The sequence below is a fragment of the Danio rerio genome, chromosome 10 (assembly GCF_052040795.2).
Source record: "Danio rerio strain M-AB ecotype USA chromosome 10, GRCz13ab, whole genome shotgun sequence".
Classification (NCBI taxonomy): domain Eukaryota; kingdom Metazoa; phylum Chordata; class Actinopteri; order Cypriniformes; family Danionidae; genus Danio; species Danio rerio.
The window spans coordinates 47,146,538-47,167,500 of NC_141030.1; the positions used below are offsets into that span (position 1 = coordinate 47,146,538).

A 20,963-nucleotide genomic window follows, 5' to 3' on the forward strand; every position below is an offset into this window, starting at 1 on the left:
TTTGGTCTCCACTTTCCTTTCTAATATGCAACTCCCTCTCTGACTCCTCCACTAACTACAAAAAAAAAAAAAAGTACTAATACCTTCCTTCTTAAATTTTACACACCTGAAACTTGCCTACAGCACTTGTTCATTTTTGCTTTTATAGTTGTGTAAATTGCTTCCTTGTCCTCATTTGTAAGTCGCTTTGGATAAAAGCGTCGGCTAAATGACTAAATGTAAATGTAAGAAAGCCATACAGTAGGTGGCATGCACATATTGCATATTTTAAGACTGCAAGTTTTGTTTGAGCTCTGGTAGTATTATATGGCACTGTAGTATTATATTGTCGCCTATTGCCTGTGTATTTAAAAATGATAATCCTGTGTTGATGTTCCCCTTGAAGCACAAACAAGTTAAGCTGCGGTCACACTGGGCTTTTCCTACCATAGACTTCCATTCATACGCACGCGAAAGCGTCAGACCGGAAACGCTGGGTTATGGGTCAAGTTTCGCAGGTTGCTGCAGTGCAAACTTCAAGCTTGGTGAACTCTGACCTGCGAAATCGCATCACTTGACTGCGTGAGAACAATCGAGGATCAAAACATGACAAATCAGGACAGAAATTTAAGCAATCACTCGCTTTTAAAAATGTGTAATAAGCTTAATCCCGCCCCTTTTTGCAGCGCCGCATGACAGAATATCGCACACACAAACTCTAGTGTGACCGCAGCTTTAGGATTCTTTGTTAACCTGTTCTGCAGTGAGTCTACCTCCACCCTTTAGGTATCATACTCATGTGCTAGGTACCCTTTTGAAAGGGTCCCAAAAAAGTAGTATGATACAGTTCACTATTTTGAACTTCTGATATTAAAAATATATAAATAATTGCATATCGTACTATATAGTACTCTACGGCTCAGTGGAAACAAGCCAGTTGATGGGTTAAAGAAAACTAGATATTAAACCCAGTAAGAAAATGCTTGTGTAATGTCTTTTCTTCTTGGTTTGCAGTTGAAAGTGTTCTGGATTTTCTTGGAGAACCACGGGGCATCACTGATGTTCTAACATCTAGTGAAAATGAGCCACCTTTGGGCAGTGGAGACCTTGAAATATATCCTTCAGCTTCTGTTACCGTCACCCCAGAAGTGAGTTTCATTAACGGGAAGCACGAGTTGACTCTGCAACCAGTCACCGAACAGGAGGCTAGAGGAGACCAGTTCGACACTGTGACCCCTCCAATTGAAGAAATCATCCCTGACGATGAGATAGTAATTCTTATGTCAGAATTTGAAGGTGTTGTATCTTCCCCGAAAACAGATGAATCTGGCTTAACTACGAGAAGTCCAGTTGAGCCCCATTTCACAACAAAAATCTCAAAGCCAGACTTGGGCAGTGGAGACCTTGGAATATATTCTTCAGCTTCTGTTACCGTCACCCCAGAAGTGAGTTTCATTAATGGAAAGCATGAGTTGACCCTGAAACCAGACGTTGAACATGAGGCTAGAGGAGATCAGTTCGACACTGCGACCCCTCCAATGGAAGAAATTATTCCTGATGATGAGGTTGTAATAGTTCTGGCCGAAGCTGAAGGTCTTACATCTTCCTACAAAACTGATGAATCTGGCTTGACTACAAGAAGCCCAGTTGAGCCCTATTTCACAACAAAGATCTCAGAAAGTACAACCATGAGTGAATTGCCCATATTTTCAACCAAATCTCCAAGCCAGGAGATAACCCCACAAGCCATATCATTTAGCACATCAATCAATGAAGAAAGTTCAGGGATGCGCCCAACAGATGATGAGGAGGAGCTGACTACATTGGAAGGCTCTGCGGATGACCTGCAGTCAGCTACAGCTTCTACTGACCCAGATATGGTGGCTACCGACGAGACTGAAATAGGTGGAACAGAGAAGCCTACACAGGCATATGGGGTGCATTGCTCCACCCAAGGACCAATTACAACTCCAGAAACGTCTCAAACTACAGCATCCAGCCCTGTAGAAAAAGAAATAAAGCCGGAAAGAGATGATTTTGAGGGTTCCACCTCAGCAGAAGAAGAGAGTTCTGGACAAGATATGTATTCTCGAGAGGAACCAAAACAACCGATTTTATCTCCAACTCTCTCTGTACCTTCTCACTCCTTTACAACTTCCTCAACAAGTACTCATCCCAAAGACCCAAGGGAACCTGTTAGTTTACTTTTGCCTAGTTCAGAGCCTACAGTAAATGTGGTTTCAACTTTACAAACAAGAGTAATCCCAGAGGAGAAAGACCAAAGCAGGAGTACCACTAAGAGTCCTTTATTGGTGCCTGAGTTTGAAAAAGATGTAAGCACAGTCTTCGCCATCTCTGGGGACAGTGGCTCTGGTGATCAGCCAACAGAAGCATTAACAAAACAACCTTTCATTGTGACTACCGTTCCTTCTCTTTTCATTCAACAAACTGTTGAAACTAGTGTTGATGCAAATGAACCAACTAAAGCATTTGAAGGTTCTGCTGAAGACACAACACCATTGTCTTTCACCACTGCCCGAACTGAAACTAAATTCACAACACAAAGATCAGATGCTAGAATTCTGCCCACGGATAGTCTAAGAGCAATTATGTCTTCCTCCCAAGAAACTGTTCTAATCCAAAAAACACATTCGGAAGAGACAACCACTTTAGTGGTGCCATCAGAGACTACAGAAGAGACGATGTTACCTTCTAAATTTGGATTCTCAACAGAGGAGCCTCTCATCTCAACGTCTGTACATTCCAGTGGCCCCATCACTATTGCTGATACAAATTTAAGCATTTCAGAGTCAGTTCAGGATATTACAAGTACTACTTCTACAACAGAAGACATGATCACCACCCCTAAAGCCACAAGTACTTTGTCATTTGAAGAGACTGTTGTAGATTATGAAGATGTGCAGGGTGCCTCAGTTGTTGAAAGACAACCACCAATCAGGGAAGAGTTCACCACAAAAAAGCCAGAGGTCTGGACTGATTCCAGCTACACTGTGGAGAGCCATGTGGTGGATTTGCAAGGTAGAGTTTTGAGCTGTATTTTTACAAAGCATACAGAATTTCCACAGTGCTGATTTGTCCATAGTGGATTTGTCCTTTCACTGAAAGTTATGACTTTGTTGTTTTAGATCACGCACTTTGCTCGGTCAGTGTGTGTGAAAACGGCGGAACATGCTTCTCCAGCAGAAAAGGAAATGTTTGTGTCTGCATGCCTGGATTTAGTGGGGAACGCTGTGAAAACGGTTCGTAGCTTTTAGCATTTTAAGTTTTATTCACTCTTGATGAACGCGTTTCTTGGTATAGTGGGACATTTTCATTTCCTATTTCCTGCAGATGTCGATGAATGCCAGTCGAATCCTTGCCGCAATGGTGCTACATGCATTGATGGAATAAACTCTTTCAAATGTGTCTGTCTGCCCAGCTATTCAGGATCCCTCTGTGAACAAGGTATGAAATCAATAGTATACATGTGTTTTGATTAAGATACTATGTGAGGTTACGCTTCATTTTGATGGTAAACTTTAGAAATTATGTTATGGAGGGAAAAGGGGCAGAGTGTATAGGGCTCAGTGGTTTGGAGGGACCCAAGTGGGTTCTGGAAGATCAGATTGCAATTCTTCCTCAAAGGGCATAGAGCAAAAAACTGTGCATATAGGTGTATTAAAGGGGTGGGGAGGCAGATTGTGTAGGGCTCAGTGGTTTTGAGGGACCCAAGTGAGGTCTGGGGGTCATTTTTTTATTGACGGGACCCATACCATAAAACTGTGCATTTAGGTGCAGTAAGTGAGGGAAAGGGGGGAGAGTGTATACGGCCCAGTGTTTTGGAAGTACCCAAGTGGGATCTGGGGGGGCCAGAATGAATTTTTACTGAGGGTGCCCAGAGCAAAAAACATATAGGTGTAAGTGGGAGGAAGAGGGGAAGAGTGCATAGGGCTTAGTGGTTTGGAGGGACCTAAGTGGGGCCTAAACGTCAGAATATAATTTTATTTGAGGGTGACCAAAGTCGAAAACTGTGCATATAGGTGTAGTAAGTTGGGGGAAAGAAGGGCAGAGTGTATAGGGCCCAGTGCTTTGGAGGGAGCCAAGTGTTGTCTAGGGATAAATTTATTTATTTTATTTTTTTTACTGAGGGGGCCTAGAGAAGAGAAAACTGTGCATATAGGTGTAGTAATTGAGTGGAAGAGGGGCAGCGTGTATAGGGCCCAGTGTTTTGGAGAGATCCAAGTGGGGTCTGGGGGGTCAGATTGCAGTTTTTTACAGGGGCACAGAGCAAAAAACTGTGCATGTAGGTGTAAGTTGGGGTAAGAGGGGCAGAGTGTATATGGCTTAGTGATTTGGAAGGGTCCTAGTGGGGTCTAGGGGTCGGAATGATTTTTTTATTTACTGAGGTGGCCCAGAGCAGAAAACTGTGCATTTAGGTGTTAGGTGTAGGTGTCCGGGTGGTGAAAATGCTATTTTTACTGAGGGTGACCAAAGTGGATAACTGTGCATATAGATGTAGCAAGTGGGGGGAAAGGGGGCCAGAGTCTCTAGGGCCCAGTGGTTTGGAGAGACACAAGTGGGGCTTAGACGTCAGAATATAATTTTACTTGATGGTGACAAAAGTCGAAAACTGTGCATATAGGTGTAGTAAGTTGGGGGAAAGAAGGGCAGAGTGTATAGGGCCCAGTGGTTTGGAGAGAGCCAAGTGTTGTCTAGGGATAAAAATGAAGTTTTACTAAGGGGGCCTAGAGCAGAAAACTGTGCATATACAGTAGGTGCAGTAATTGGGGAAAGGGGGCAGAGTGTATAGGGCCCAGCGGTTTGGAGAGATCCAAGTGGGGTCTAGGGGTCAGATTGCAGTTTTTTACAGGGGCACAGAGCAAAAAAACTGTGCATGTAGGTGTAGTAAGTTGGGGGTTAGAGGGGCAGAGTGTAGAGGGCTTTGTGATTTGGAAGGATCATAGTGGGGTCTAGGGGTCAGAATAATTTTTTTTTTTACTGAGGTGGCCCAGAGCAGAAAACTGTGCATTTATGTGTAGCAATTTGGGGGAAGGGGGGTAGAGTGTATAGAGCCAAGTGCTTTGGAGGGACTCAATTGGGATCCAGGTGGTTAAAATGCAATTTTTACTGAGGGTGACCAAAGTGGACAACTATGCATATGGGTGTATATGTGCCAGTGGTTTGGAGGGACCCAAGTAGGGTCGAGGGGCCAGAATGATTATTTTACTGAAGGGGCCCAGAGCAGAGACTGTGCATTTAGGTGTAGTAAGTGAGGGGAAAAAGGGGGAGAGGGTATAGGGCCCAGTAGTTTAGAGGGAGCCAAGTGGAGTCTGGGGAGCAATATTTACTGAGGGTTCCCAGAGCATGAAACTACACATATAGATGTAGTAAGGGGTGGGAAAGAGGGGCAGGGTGAATAGGACCCATTGGGTTGGAAGGACCCAAGTAGGGTTTGTGGGACCAGAATAAATTTTTTTACTGAGGGGCCCAGATCAGAAACCTGTTTATAGAGTTGTAGTAAGTGGGGGAAAGGGGGGCAGAGTGCACAGGACCTAGAGGCTTGAAAGGTTACCGGTGGAGTTTGGGGTGTCAGGGTAGAGAAAACATTTTTTTACACTGAGGTACTATCACAGTTTCTTACAGGTAAACGGGGAGTGTATCTGTATCATGCTAGCAATTCAACATCTGCTTCATGCTAACGCTGTGTCTAATGTATAAATGTTTTGGTTTATTCCTGTAATGCTTTGAGGGTTGTGTATTTTAAACATTTAGCTCCTTGATTACGTGCAAGGTTTCCACTGCAAGTGGGATAAAATACACCTCACTGAAAGCTGGTGAGTGGAATATGCTATGATTTTAAGGTGCTAGTGTCTAAATACCGAGCCATGGCTGTTTAATGATTCCACTGAAGCAAAGGGTACTGTATAAGGCGGTCAATCCAAACTGTTAACATGGACAAACCAAACTACACAGTTTTTACCACATCTGGCAGGCCTGATCCTCCAGAGGCTGTGTGGTATTGCTGTCAAGAGGAGTGAAAGCAGATTCGTGCCAACAATTGGGTTCAGAGAAAAGGTCACACAGTCAGCGACAGTACTGCCTCTTCCATTACACCAAATGCTGAGCAATTCTCTGAGCCGTAGATGAGCCAAGTGCCTTGGCATTAACCCAGGCAAATTAGTAAATTAGCAAACTACGTAAATGATGAGTGCATTTTCCTCCAGTCGCTTCGTCATACTCCTCTATTACAATTGCATGACTTGTTTAAGTCCTAATATTCGGTTGTAACTTTCAGATGTCTTCGGGAAACTAATTAAAGCTAACAAGAACAATACACAATTGCAATATCGCAACACAAACCACTTCCATGTTATTGCGTCATTTCAGTGTAAAACAAAATATTTCACATAAATTATGTAGAATATATAAAATGATATAAAGTTTGCAGTGAGATTTGATTACAATAACCCCCAAAATGCCTTTATTGCAACAAAAAACAAACTGTTAAACATATTCTTGTGGAATGCCCCATTTTTAATGTTCGTAGACAACAATTTTTAACTGGAGAGACTCTAAGTGAATTTTAAAAAATGTGAATCCTTCTAAAATTATTGAATTTTTATCAAAAGGAAACCTTAAAAAATTGTTTTAGATTTTTATCATCTATATCAATGGTTCTCAAAGTGGGGGTCGGGACCCCCCGAGGGGTCGCGGGACAATGAAGGGGGGTCGCCTGGTGGTTTCCAAAAATCTATTTATTTTTATTAAACCATAAGAATTACCATATTTTATCCATAACCTACTGAAGAGAAAAAAATAGTTGTTTATACCATATATAGTTACTATAGTAGCTTATAGTTACTACTTCTATTGGATTGCAACCCCTGGGGTAATTGCATTGTATTAAAGACACAGCAATAGCGTCAGATGCAGCAGATTTCATAACACCTGGTTAAACTTTGTGGCCCATTTACAGCTCTCATACATAAAAAAAATTAAAAGAAGAACAGACTTGGGTCCATCGGTGTGTGTGTGCCATTGCATGCAAGGTTTCTGTATTTATAACCACCTCAGAGGATATTAGGGGTCACGAGTCACTGGCATTGTCATTTTGGGGGTCGCGGCCTGAAAAGTTTGGGAACCCCTGATCTATATTATCGTTATTATTATTATTTATGTATTTTACCTTGTGTATTATTTATTTCTGTTAATGACTTAAATTTTAGGACTTTTTTAAAAATATAGAAAAGTGGTATTTATAAAATGTGGTAGCCTTGATCTGTTTTTTTTTTTGCCATGACATAGAAGCTGAAATGGCAATAAAATTAAAACTCTCTCTCTCTCTCTCTCTGCCCCAGTGACAGCTCCTGTGCCATTATTTCTGAGAGTGTACCACAATTGATTGTTTTTCCCTTTTTTAAAATATGTACTCTACATAATGAATTTACAAATATGCTTTTCCCAATACAAATAAAAGAGATTTTATTATGAATTTCAGCAAGTAAACACTCTTAATGTGTTAAGATTTTCATGGTAATGTTTATATTCACCGTTTCATTTAGAGAAATTCCTGAGGTAAATAATCTATGTCTCTGAACTTTAATAATAAACCATACCTGCCAACTAGGGGTGTCAAAATGAATTGTTTCTTCGGTGCACCGCGATGCAGACGTGGTATTAGTAATAATCGGTAATTCGATTTGAATTTGAGTAATACTCATAACTGGTTATTATGTACTGACGTTGTTTACCTCATATGTGCTCTGTTGCAAGGGAGGCGAGTGCAGGTATTTACAACACTCCAGGCGCAACTACTTAAAAACACAGAAACTGTGCACAATTTCACTTCATGTGTGTGATTTCTGGACGGTCTTTCACTGACACTTCCAGCAGAAACCCCTATTTCTCTGCAATTGAGGGAATGAAAGTGAACTCCATTTCACCTCTGGGCTGTATGCATTGCTGCGGCTGTACCTGTGCATTGTCGCGGAACCTGACCAGATTTCATGCGGCGCGGGAATAAATTTCCGAATACAGCGCGGGAGCAGTCGGTAACGCTGGTGTAATTTTAACAGGAGTGGGCGGTCTCACAATATTGCTCCCGAGCAAACGAGCAAGCAAGCATGCATGGCGTGTGTGTGTGTGTGTGAATGTGTGTGTGATATATTCGAGATATCGAATTGAACCGAATCGATGACATGATCATTGTAACCGAACCGTGAGACCAGTATAGGTTCACACCTCTACTGCCAACACTCCCGTTTTTCCTGTGAGTGTCCCGTATTTCAGACCCAGACCCCCCCCCCCCCCCCCATCCCCCCATACCCACCCCCCAGCGCACCTCTGGATAAAATCTCCAGGATTTTAAGATCCGAATGTTGGCAGGTGTGTCATAAACCTAAATAAAATGCTGCGCTTCCCACCTCCAGTCGCAATGACTTCTGGGACTTCTAGAGCGAGTTTGGTGCTCAAGTCAGTGCATCCTCTATCAAGATCACATCGGGGAACATTCAGACATCCTCCATTTTTGCGGTCTTGAATTTTGGAACTGAACTTTGGCAGTTGATGATTTATCATTGATCATATTAAGAATCAGCCGCTGTTTTTCACCAAGGCAACCCGGGGTGCTGAAATATAATTGGCTAAACTGGGAGTGGGCGGGTTAAATGACCAAAACAAAGACAGACGTTCCGGCACGAAATGCACATGTTGAAAGCAGAATATCTGACTTCAGCATTGTGTTTCAGATAAACAGGAATGTTCACTGAGCATGTTTATACCTGAATATCTGCTAACATATGATGATGTTTTTATCCTTTAGAACAGGGTTTTTCAAAGTCTAAGACAGTGGGCCTCCCTTTTGACACAACTTATCCATTGGCGACCCCCTCCTCCCAAACACACACACACACACACACACACACACACACACACACACACACACACACACACATATATATATATATATATATATATATATATATATATATATATATAAATATATATATATACAGTATATATAAAGACACAGACAGATGTCAGACTGTTAACTCACTTTTATCATCATTTGCATGAAAGTGCATTTATTTACAGAGTAATAACAAGTATTTTAATATAACGTTTTTAAAACTAGGATGATGGTTCAATATGAATAGAACAGATCCAAGAACTGTCCATCCCAGTCAAAACAGTCGAAGTTTAGCGGGTCTCATGCTGTTATTCGCCAAAATATCTTGACAAACCACACATAAAGGTCGTGGTTCATCAGCTGGTCCTGTCCATGTAAATCCCAAACTCAAATACTGATCATCATATCGTCGTCTTTTGGGTTTAAGCCCTTAACTTGAAGGCTTTGAATCGGGGGGTCTCAGAAACCGACCCACTGTATTAGCAGGCATATACCTGTATTGGCGGGCTTGCCAAACAGAAGCGAATTCACAGCTATGGCCTTCTGGGTAAAAAAGGTTTTCTTATTTTTGACGTATTATTTTTTTTTTTAGCTTTGTTTAATTAAAACGTTTAAATATAATAAAAAATACATATAATAATTAAACTTAATAATTATATTTTTATTATATAATATTTTCCCTGCGCCTCCCCTGACATGCTCTGGCGCCCCCAGGGGAGGCGCGCCTCACACTTTGAAAACCCCTGCTTTAGAAGAGTCAAAAACTGACATACAGCATCTTTAAGACTCGAGGGGGGACTAATAATCAAACCCAACATAATCTGTTCTTATTGGCTGAATGCTTGTTTTGTGTTTGCCTTGGATATGCTCGAAGTGAGGATCAAATTTATAATGTGATGGCACAAATCGCATGTACACACAGAGCGTGTTTTATTAGCATGCAGTTGCACATCTAGTTCCCATTACCCATCAAAACGGTCAACACTTTAAAGTGGGAGCATCCCCTTATATACTGTCTGTTGCGGTTTTGACTAACAGACAACTCCTAGAAAACAAAGATCCCCTTTTTCACATGGCTGTGGACAGTGTTCGAGCACGATGAAGTCAAGTCATTCTCTTGTGGTGACGTGACGCAGGGCTGGGAGTTTTTTGGCCCCTTTTCCCCATTCCCTCACTTAAAGGTGAAGCCCTTTAGGATTGTGGGAAGGCCATTGTGATTGGTACATATGTCTGTACTGCGGACCCAAACAGCTGGAATCAATTAATGCATCGCTATTTGTCCACAGAGAGCCTCATAAGTCACGTTGGGGACAAGGCACAGTATAGAAACACCCAAACACCAGGGTTATATTAATTTAGCATTTTAAAATTCATTATGTTTTGATACTGGTTATGCATTTAATCAGTGTGCCAATTATGATTTGATGATCAGGGGGGTTAACTTTTTCAGCAATAGTTTAGTAATACATGTTTCAGTGAAATAAATTTATGAATGTATTTGAATTACATCTAATTTATTAATAAAATGTCTACGTTTTCAGTGTTTTGAGGGATGTTTAGTCACTATTTTAGAGTTTACTGTAGGTCAAACTATACATTTTAAATTTTTTAGGCTACATGCAGATAGAAATGTCCTTTGTGAATACTTAAGTTGTCTATCGGTGCTCTAGAACTGACAGTTTCAGACTGTTGAATATTTTTCCTAGCATTGATTAGTGCGATTGTGCTTTCACAATGGTTTAAACCATTTTAGGCCAATGTATATTTATATTAGGCATTTTTAATTAATTCATTCATTTTCTTGGCGGCTTAGTCCCTATATTAATCCGGGGTCGCCACAGCGGAATGAACCGCCAACTTATCCAGCAAGTTTTTTTAGTTGCGGATGCCCTTCCAGCTGCAACCCATCTCTGGGAAAGGCATTTTTAATTATTAATATTTAACATAGAGATCTGAGATCAGAGAAAGCTATAACGTACTAACCCCCCCCCATTATCTTGTTTTGATGTCCTTCAGGGGGGATCAAGTGTTAATCAGGGGGCTCAATCCCCCTCAAACCCTCCTGTAATTTGCACCCTGCGTTCAGTTCCTTTTATTAGTGGTTTTATGAGTGTTCTAACACTTAAATTAAATTTAAATTTGATCTACATTTCAGTAGTTTTAGTTAGTCCCATTAAAGCTTTTGTTAGTTTTAGATTCGTGTTTATTTTTGTAAACATTTTCTACACTAAAAAAAAAAATTAATTAGATGTAGTTTTTTTAAGGTAGGTGGTTGCAAACAATTTATAAGGGCTGGATTTAACCAGTTAAACTGCATGACGTCATGGACTTTCGCTTTAAGATTTAAAGGGCTAGCATTGCACCAGATCCCCGTAAGTGGTGTCGTTTGAAAGTGTAGAATCTATATTTTATGCACATATGCATCACTTTGGTTTTTATTCTACTGTACAAAAGTTATTTACACTTAAATGCACAGTATCTTGAATACCAGAGTTGGGTATTGAACATTGGTTCATTTTCATGATTTTCATATGGTTCATATATGGCACATGTACACGTTTTAACTCAAATGAAAGCTCTTGCCGGTGCTCATACAGTTCTAGCATTCTTTATACTGAATTATATTCACATATCAAACAGTTGACGAATGAATCTCGGTGTTTTCATGGCGCAGAAGTGAAAACAATACATTTATGATCAATAAGCAGCCCCAGATAGCACAGACAGCTGTCATCTCTTACCTTATGCTGTGCGCTTCAGGGCCATTCTCCTCTGTTTTTGAGGTGATGTGCATAAGTAATCCTTTTATATGTCTGATGTGCTCCAAACACAGTGAATTATGTTTGATCAAACAAAAGAATAGTGAAATATGAAAACACTGATCGCTCCCTGTGGCTTGTACAGCACCTCTCATCAGTTGGAATACAATAACTTCTGCATAGATTATGGTGGAGACATTATTCTTTTTTCCTATGATTACAGACATGTGCAGGAACCACCATTAATTACAGCAAGCTAGACCACACAGAACCTAAAAGGTCCACTTTCAAATTTGAGTTTATAAAAAAAAGAAAATACAAAAAGCGCCTCTTTTTTTTTTTGTAACACAGACAACATATACAGTTATATTAAACACTTTTAATAGTGTTTAATTAAATATTCAAAGGGTTTACTCTAAAATGATACCAAATTTTTGCATTTACCCCTCTGCATGTGGATTTGGGAAGCTTTTAAATTTGGTTAGGCAAAATCCAGGCGGAAATCCCAAATTAACAGTAGGAGACCACAAGGAAAGATAATGCGTCCTTTGAGAAATAGGATGCTGCGTTCCTCTTGATGGTCACATGACCAGATAAGAGTTTATCTGGTTCAGCTTCAAAATTTCTTCTCAAACTGGAAGACGAAAATTGCTCAAATTAATGCAAAAACAACCAATTTTCACTTTTTAGTGAGATATATGTGTCCTAATAGTGTTTTTAGCAGCGTGGGACACATATATGACTGTCAACATCTTAAAACATGTGTTCTGGTGTTTCGTGACAATCCTTTAAAACTTCTGGCTTCACCCTCGGTTCAATCTGTTTAAATTTGTGAAAACAATTAACTTAACCCCCCTCCCCTCCCTCCTTTTCTTTTCTTTTTAATATTTTTCTTTTACTTTATTTTATATTTTTATTTTTTTATTTATGTTATGCCATGTTTTTTGGATGTTGTGTAAATTATGTTTTGTCTTCTTGGGTTGTTATTATGTGATTGTGGTTAATTGTGGGACCCCCTTGAAAATGAGATGGTACATCTCAAGGGGTTTATCCCAATGACTAAATATCAATCAATTTGTGTTGGGACAACATGGAGGAATTGTGTTGAACCCAGCATTTTTTTACAGTGTAGTCTTAGTTTTAGTTTTCGTAGACCAAAAAACCCTTCTCCCTAAGTCTTCTTCACTTTCTGCAGTGTAAATAAATCATCTGACTTACGGATGCAAGCATTTTTTTTTTACTTTAAAGAGTGTTTTGACCTTCTCATGGGTTGACATTTACGCTCACTTGCACGGTCTTGATGGTGGTGTTGGGCGTGGGTCCCCCGATGGATCGCGTCCAGCTTCATACAAAATATTGCTGCCATTAGTCAGCAGCGCTAATCTTCTCCATGCATAAACATCACCTCTGAGGACATCTGTTTTCTCAGGCTTTATAGCCAAACATTGGTCAAATCAGACTGTAAAAAACAAGAGAGACCCTTTTTTATAGTTAATGGATGATCAGTAAAGCCAAATTTGAACCTTCGGTAACAGCTAAAACATATTTAATCCAAGCTGCTGCATGATATTGTAATAAAAAATGCAGTATTTTAACAAATTGTCAAAAGACCATAAGACAAAACCAAAGTCCTTGACAAATACCAAGATGCTTAGTGGGGAAAAATAAAACAAAAACTGCTATTTTTATTTTGCTGTTTGTTTAAAGGTGCTTTATGTCAGTTTTTGACTCTTCTAAAGCATTAAAATATCATAATATGTGTGCAGATATTTCAGAAACATGCTCAGTGAACGTCCTTGTTTATCTGAAACACAGTGCTGAAGTCAGATATTCTGCTTTCAACATGATTCAAGGTCATGCAATTTAAAACAATTGAGTTATTCAGTAATGGACTGTTTTTATTGTCGAGTAGATGTGGATATTATTACAGTAGATCGTCAGTGGTTTGTCCACATGCATTATGCTGCGATAGCAGTTTTGCTAATCAGCTGGACATTCAGTGCAGAGGACAGCATGAGTTTGTAATGGAGCGTAATCAGTTAAAGAAAGCAGCACTATGGGCCGTGTGTGTCTGGGATGATTTACTTGGCTTCGTTTACTGCTGTTTTCTTCTTTCCAGCCTCATTAGATGTCATTGTTTGCATTGAGCGCTCACACTGAGCGCTGCGGTCACTGGGGGGTTCCAGTCCAAGCTAAATGTTGATGGTCTTCATTGTATGGCGTAGAATAAAAAGTGCTTCGCTCGACTCGGTTAATGGCAGAGCTCTAAACAGACTCGGTTCTGTGTGTTTATACTCGACATGAAAGATGAGCTTGTTCATGTTTAACGCAATACAAAATGTTACTGTGATGTGTCTTACTCCCAGGGCTGTTTAATATTGAAGTTGTTATGTAGCCGCACCGTATTGGTGTTTCATGACATCTAGTTTTTAATGAGGTGGGGGTCGTTAGCCCAACAATCAACCCCCAACCTTGAAGACGAGGGCATACGTGACATGTCTTGTAATTTTATAATTAAAAGAACATTCATTCATTCATTTTTTTTCGGCTTAGTCACTTTATTAATCAGGGGTCGCCACAGTGGAATGAACCGCCAACTTATCTAGCATGTGTTTTACACAGCAGATGCCCTTCCAGCTGCAATCCATCTCTGGGAAACATCCATACACACTCATTCACACTCACTACGGACAATTTAGAATATCCCAATTCCCCTATAGCGCATGTCTTTGGACTTGTGGGGGAAACCGGAGCACCCGGAGGAAACCCATGCGAACACAGGGAGAACATACAAACTCCACACAGAAATGTCAAGTGACCCAGCCAAGGCTCAAACCAGCGACCTTCTTTTTGTGAGGTGATCATGCTAGCCACTGCGCCACCGTGACTCTCATTAAAGGAACATTCATTCATTCATTTTCTTTTCGGCTTAGTCCCTCTATTAATCTGGGGTCATCACGGTGGAATGAACCGCCAACTTATCCAGCAAGCGTTTTACGCAGCGGATGCCCTTACAACTACAACCCATCTCTGGGAAACATCCACACACACTTATTCACACTCATACACTACGGACAATTTAGCCTTCCCAGTTCACCTGTACCGCATGTCTTTGGACTGTGGGGGAAACCGGAGCACCCGGAGGAAACCCACTCGAAGGCAGGGAGAACATGCAAACTCCACACAGAAACGGCAACTGAGCCAGCCAAGACTTGAACCTGCAACCTTCTTGCTGTGAGGCGACAGTGCTACCTACTCCGCATCCATTTAAGGAACACTGCTTTTTTAAAAACAGTCTAATTTTACAACTCCCTGTTAAACAGTTGAGTTTTACCTTTCTGAGTCTGGCGGGAACATTTTTAGATTAGCTTAGCTTAGCATAGATCATTGAATCAGATTAGACCATTAGCATCTCATTCAAAACTGACCAGAGTTTGGATAATTTTCTTATTTTAAGCTTGACTCTTTTGTAGTTTCATCATGACGGACTATGGAAATTTGTTATTTTCTAGGCTGATATGCTTCAGAACCTTACTCGCATTTCAGTGTAATAATAATAATGATAATAATAATAATAATAATAATAATTCCTTACATTTATATAGCGATTAACACATAGGGCTCTCAAAGCACTTTACACATAGGGGGGATCTCCTCATCCACCACCAGTGTGTAGCATCCACCTGGATGACACGACAGCAGCCACATTGTGCAAGACCGCGCACCAGCTGATTGGTGGAGAGGAGACAGAGTGATGGAGCCAATTACAATATAGGTACAATTAGGAGGCCATGATGAACAGAGACCAGTGGGCAAATTTGGCTAGGATGCAAGGGTTAAACCCATACTCTTTTTCGAAGCACATCTTGGGATTTTTAATGAGAAAGTCAGGACCTCATCTCATCCAAAAGATGGTGCTCACTGAGCAGTCTCTGTCGCTATACTGGGGCGTTAGGACCCACACAGTCTGCAGATTAAGCACCCCCTGCTGGCCTCACTAACACCACTTCCAACAGAAACCTAGCTTTTCCATGTGGTCTCCATTCAGGTACTGACCGGGCGCAGCCCTACTTAGCTTCAGTGGGCGACCATGTCAGAGTTGCAGAAAGCTAGCTGCTGGCTCATAGTCAAAGAACTTTGCTGCTGTACCATGGCTGAAGCAGCGCAATGATATTACACAGCGGCTGAATATACTCCCCAGCTAGGTGACCTCTAATGAGACCACCTGCTTCATTATATATCATTATGCTATTACTACAGCCACAGTCAAGCTTTAAATAGAAAAATGATCTAATTTTAAGATGCTAATGGTCTAATCTGATTCAATGATTTATGCTAAGCTAAGCTATAAGTGCTCCTATCAGACCCGAAAATCGACTGAATGTACGCAAAAATGGTAAAACCTAACTATTTCACTCTAGGAGAGCTTTAAATGAGCCTGTTTTTAAAAATAAAAGTGTGTTTCTTTATTTTACATTACAGCAGCTTATGCCGTTTGAATAGGAGTGCACAGGCTGATAGTGCTTGTGTTAGGGAAGCTACCCAAAACACGTCGGCTTTTATTCTCATTCAAATGTGAGTTTCTTATATCTCGATGTCTCTCATTTGAACTTTCAGATACGGAGGTGTGCGACTTTGGTTGGCAGAAGTTTCAGAGCCACTGCTATAAGTACTTCACCCACCGGCGGACGTGGGAGGCAGCAGAAAGAGAGTGTCGTCTGCAGGGCGGACACCTGACCAGCGTCCTGTCCCACGAGGAGCAGCTCTTCGTAAATCGTAAGTTCTTCTTTATGAAATGTTTTATAGTGATTGTAAAGCTTATAGTATTCGACAAATTCTCCTCTCCGTATGCACCAGACACTTTCTTATCAACACTCCATACTTTTGGAAAATCCTGTCTTATAAGTTACAGATAAAAGTGTCTGCTATATAAATGGAGGGGGGGGGGGGGTAGAAAGGGAAGAAGAAAGTTGCAGCCAATCTGCAGTAGGGGGTGTGTCCTCTAATGGTCACGGAGGAGGAAGTTGTATTCGATCAGCAGTAGGGGGTGTGTCCTAATTTTGGGGGAGAAAATTGTGGTCAAATCTGCAGTAGGGGGTGTGTCCTCTAATGGTCACGGAGGAGGAAGTTTTATTCGATTAGCTGTAGGGGGTGTGTCCTAATTTTGGGGGAGAAAATTGTGGTCAAATCTGCAGTAGGGGGTGTGTCCTTTTATGGTCACGAAGGAGGAAGTTGTATTCGATCAGCAGTAGGGGGTGTGTCTTTATTTTGGGGGAGAAAATTGTGGTCAAATCTGCAGTAGGGGGTGTGTCCTCTAATGGTCACGGAGGAGGAAGTTTTATTCGATTAGCTGTAGGGGGTGTGTCCTAATTTTGGGGGAGAAAATTGTGGTCAAATCTGCAGTAGGGGGTGTGTCCTTTTATGGTCACGAAGGAGGAAGTTGTATTCGATCAGCAGTAGGGGGTGTGTCTTTATTTTGGGGGAGAAAATTGTGGTCAAATCTGCAGTAGGGGGTGTGTCCTTTAATGGTCACAGAGGAGGAAGTTGTATTCGATTAGCTGTAGGGGGTGTGTCTTAATTTTGGGGGAGAAAATTGTGGTCAAATCTGCAGTAGGGGGTGTGTCCTTTAATGGTCACAGAGGAGGAAGTTGTATTCGATTAGCTGTAGGGGGTGTGTCTTAATTTTGGGGGAGAAAATTGTGGTCAAATCTGCAGTAGGGGGTGTGTCCTTTAATGGTCACAGAGGAGGAAGTTGTATTCGATCAGCAGTAGGGGGTGTGTCTTTATTTTGGGGGAGAAAATTGTGGTCAAATCTGCAGTAGGGGGTGTGTCCTTTAATGGTCACAGAGAAGGAAGTTGTATTCGATTAGCTGTAGGGGGTGTGTCTTAATTTTGGGGGAGAAAATTGCGGTCAAATCTGCAGTAGGGGGGTGTTTAATGATGGGGGAGGAGAAAGTTGTAGCCAATCAGCAATAGGGGCGTGTCCTCTTATGATGGAGAGGAGAACATTTTAGCTAATCAACAATTGGGGGCGTTCCTATAATAATTATGGGGTAGAAAGTTGTAGCCAGTCGGCAGTAGGGGACATGTCCTCTAATGATGGGGAGGAGACAGATGCATTCGATCAGCAGAAGGGGCGTGTCCTATGATGGGGGAGGAGAAAGTTGTAGCCAATCAGCAATAGGGGGCGTGTTCTCTTATGATGGAGAGGAGAACATTTTAGCTAATCAACAATTGGGGGCGTTCCTATAATAATTATGGGGTAGAAAGTTGTAGCCAGTCGGCAGTAGGGGACATGTCCTCTAATGATGGGGAGGAGAAAGATGCATTCGATCAGCAGAAGTGGCGTGTCCTATGATGGGGGAGGAGAAAGTTGTAGCCAATCAGCAATAGGGGGCGTGTTCTCTGATGACGTTGGAGGACAAAAATGTAGCCAATCTGCAGTAGGGGGTGTGTCCTCTAATGGTCACGGAGGAGGAAGTTGTATTCGATCAGCAGTAGGGGGTGTGTCCTAATTTTGGGGGAGAAAATTGTGGTCAAATCTGCAGTAGGGGGTGTGTCCTTTTATGGTCACGGAGGAGGAAGTTGTATTCAATCAGCAGTAGGGGGTGTGTCCTAATTTTGGGGGAGAAAATTGTGGTCAAATCTGCAGTAGGGGGGTGTTTAATGATGGGGGAGGAGAAAGTTGTAGCCAATCAGCAATAGGGGCGTGTCCTCTTATGATGGAGAGGAGAACATTTTAGCTAATCAACAATTGGGGGCGTTCCTATAATAATTATGGGGTAGAAAGTTGTAGCCAGTAGGGGACATGTCCTCTAATGATGGGGAGGAGAAAGATGTATTCGATCAGCAGAAGTGGCGTGTCCTATGATGGGGAGGAGAAAGTTGTAGCCAATCAGCAGTAGGGGGCGTGTTCTCTGATGACGTTGGAGGACAAAAATGTAGCCAATGTGCAGTAGGGGGGGATGTCCTCCAATGATAATGGAGAAAGATGTAGCCCAAAAATTCAAAATTGTTCTGCCTAAATGTAGATTTCATTATTGGGGGGTGGGGGACAAATTGCGCAGGCGTAATAATTTTGATACACTTTAATTTATTAAACCCTCGACTTTACTAAATATGGGAGAAAACGATGTTATATATGAAATATGAATATATAGTTTATAGATATAATTTACACTTATAGGTATTTATCTGGGGCCCCCAAATTTCCCGGGGCCCTAAGTGGCCTCCTACCCTGCTTATTGGTTGAATCTGGCCCTGATTGTGAGGGTTGGATTTTAGAATGGGTTAAGGGTATGGCAATAGAAAATACAGTATAAAAACAGTATTACTATGTACTGGGTTCTGGCTGGAAGGGGATCAGCTATGGAGTCAGAATAGACTCAATAATAATTCACGCAAAAGACACGATGTACACATGCGTAGCCAAATTCACGTGCATAAAACCAAATTCACGTGCGTAAAATATTTATTTATATTCACAAAAAATTTTCACGTGCACAAAATAAAAATTAATTTTCATAAAATACGTTTCACAAATGCAAAACACCATTTGCAAATGTATAAGAGTGTACAAAAAGTTTCATTCAAAACTGAATGAAACTGAAAAAAAATAAAGATCCTCACCTGAGTAAATATCTTTTTTTTTCAGTTTCATTTAGTTTCTAATGACGCTATCACGTCTTTTTCAAGAAAACAGCTGCTTTAGAACTTCAAATGTTCAACAACCTTACAGTTTTATATGTCTTAACAATAAAAATGAAAAAAAAAAAAAAAAAAAAAGATATTGACTAAGGTGAGGTTTGGACACGGGTCTAAGGGCATGGTAACCCAACATGCTGACCACTGGACCACAATGGCACATGTTGCTCATAGGGATGCAAGACAATAAATAAGAAGAGCGGAGCTGCGGCAAAATAATGGATAAAAAGAGTGAGGATATGGTCAAATAAATAAATAAATTTTTAAAAAGTGCGACTGCTGCTTTTTCCCTTCGCCATGCTGGAGAGGAACAGTCTGCGCAAAAGAAGCGCAGAGTTGGTTTCATTGACTACAGCTGTCATCTGATTGGCTGAAAGGTACGAGTAGTCCAGACTCTGGCAGGAAAGTCTCAAAAATACACACACACGTATCCAGGGGGAGTCGTACGTGAAAGAGGATTTGCACATTCTCATTCAGGATGAACTCGCAAGTTTTAAACATTCAAAACTTTTTGTACACTCTTATACATTTGCAAATGGTGTTTTCATACACTGAATAAAACATATGCTGAAACAGTTGGCGGTTCATTCTGCTGTGACGACCTCTGATAAATCAGGGACTTAAGCCAAAGGAAAATTAAATAAAATTAAATATTCGTTCAATAATTTTTTAATTTGTGAAACGTATTTTATGAAAATGTATTTTTATTTTGTGCACGTGAAATTTTTTTTGTGAATATAAATAAATATTTTACGCACGTGAATTTGATTTTATGCACGTGAATTTGGCTACGCATGTGTACATCGTGTCTTTTGCGTGAATTTCTTTTGAGACTTATCTGATTCCATATCAGCTGCTTAAAACACATGCCAGAGTAGTTGATGGTTCATTCCGCTGTGACAACCTCTGATAAATCAGGGACTAAGACGAATGAAAATTATTGAACGAATATTTAATTTTATTTAATTTTCCTTTGGCTTAAGTCCCTGATTTATCAGAGGTCGTCACAGCAGAATGAACCGCAAACTGTTCCAGCATATGTTTTATGCAGTGGATGCCCTTCCAGCTGCAACCCACCACTGGGAAACACCCATACATACTCATTCTCACACACACACACACACACTCATTCATTACAGCCTATTTAGTTCATCGATTCACCTACAGTGCATGTGTTTGGACTGTGGGGGAAACCGGAGCACCCGGAGGAAACCCATGTCAACACGGGAAGAACATGCAAACTCCACACAGAAATGACAACTGACCCAGCAGGGGCTCAAACCAGCGACCTTCTTGCTGTGAGGCGACAGTGCTAAATACTGAGCCACCGTGCCACCCGAATGAATGAATATCTGCAGTATAAGCACACTGCAAACCTATGTGTGTGTTAAAATTCTCTGTTTTCAGTAATAGGAAAGCCGGCTGCAAGTAGATTGATCATCCCAAACAGTATAAACTCAGAGGTCCTATCAAAACAGTTCTGGGTGGGTTTGTTTGAGTTTTGGGGTCAGCCTGACGCAGCAGTTTGTGTCTGGAGCAGGAACCATTGATGTTTCCCAGCATTAGAAGCAGAACATCTTCATCCAGAGTGATTTTATGGTCTGGCAGAGCTG

At 41.1% G+C, this 20,963-nt stretch overlaps 1 protein-coding gene across 1 annotated transcript in view; it reads left to right on the forward strand.

Annotated features, from left to right (window-relative positions):
• Positions 1–20,963, forward strand: part of vcanb (versican b) — a 68,485-nt gene that overhangs the window by 37,151 nt on the left and 10,371 nt on the right. Inside the window, 4 exon segments of the mRNA NM_214688.2 lie at positions 994–3,018; positions 3,126–3,239; positions 3,331–3,444; positions 16,264–16,422. Coding sequence (NP_999853.2) covers positions 994–3,018; positions 3,126–3,239; positions 3,331–3,444; positions 16,264–16,422 — 2,412 coding nt within the window.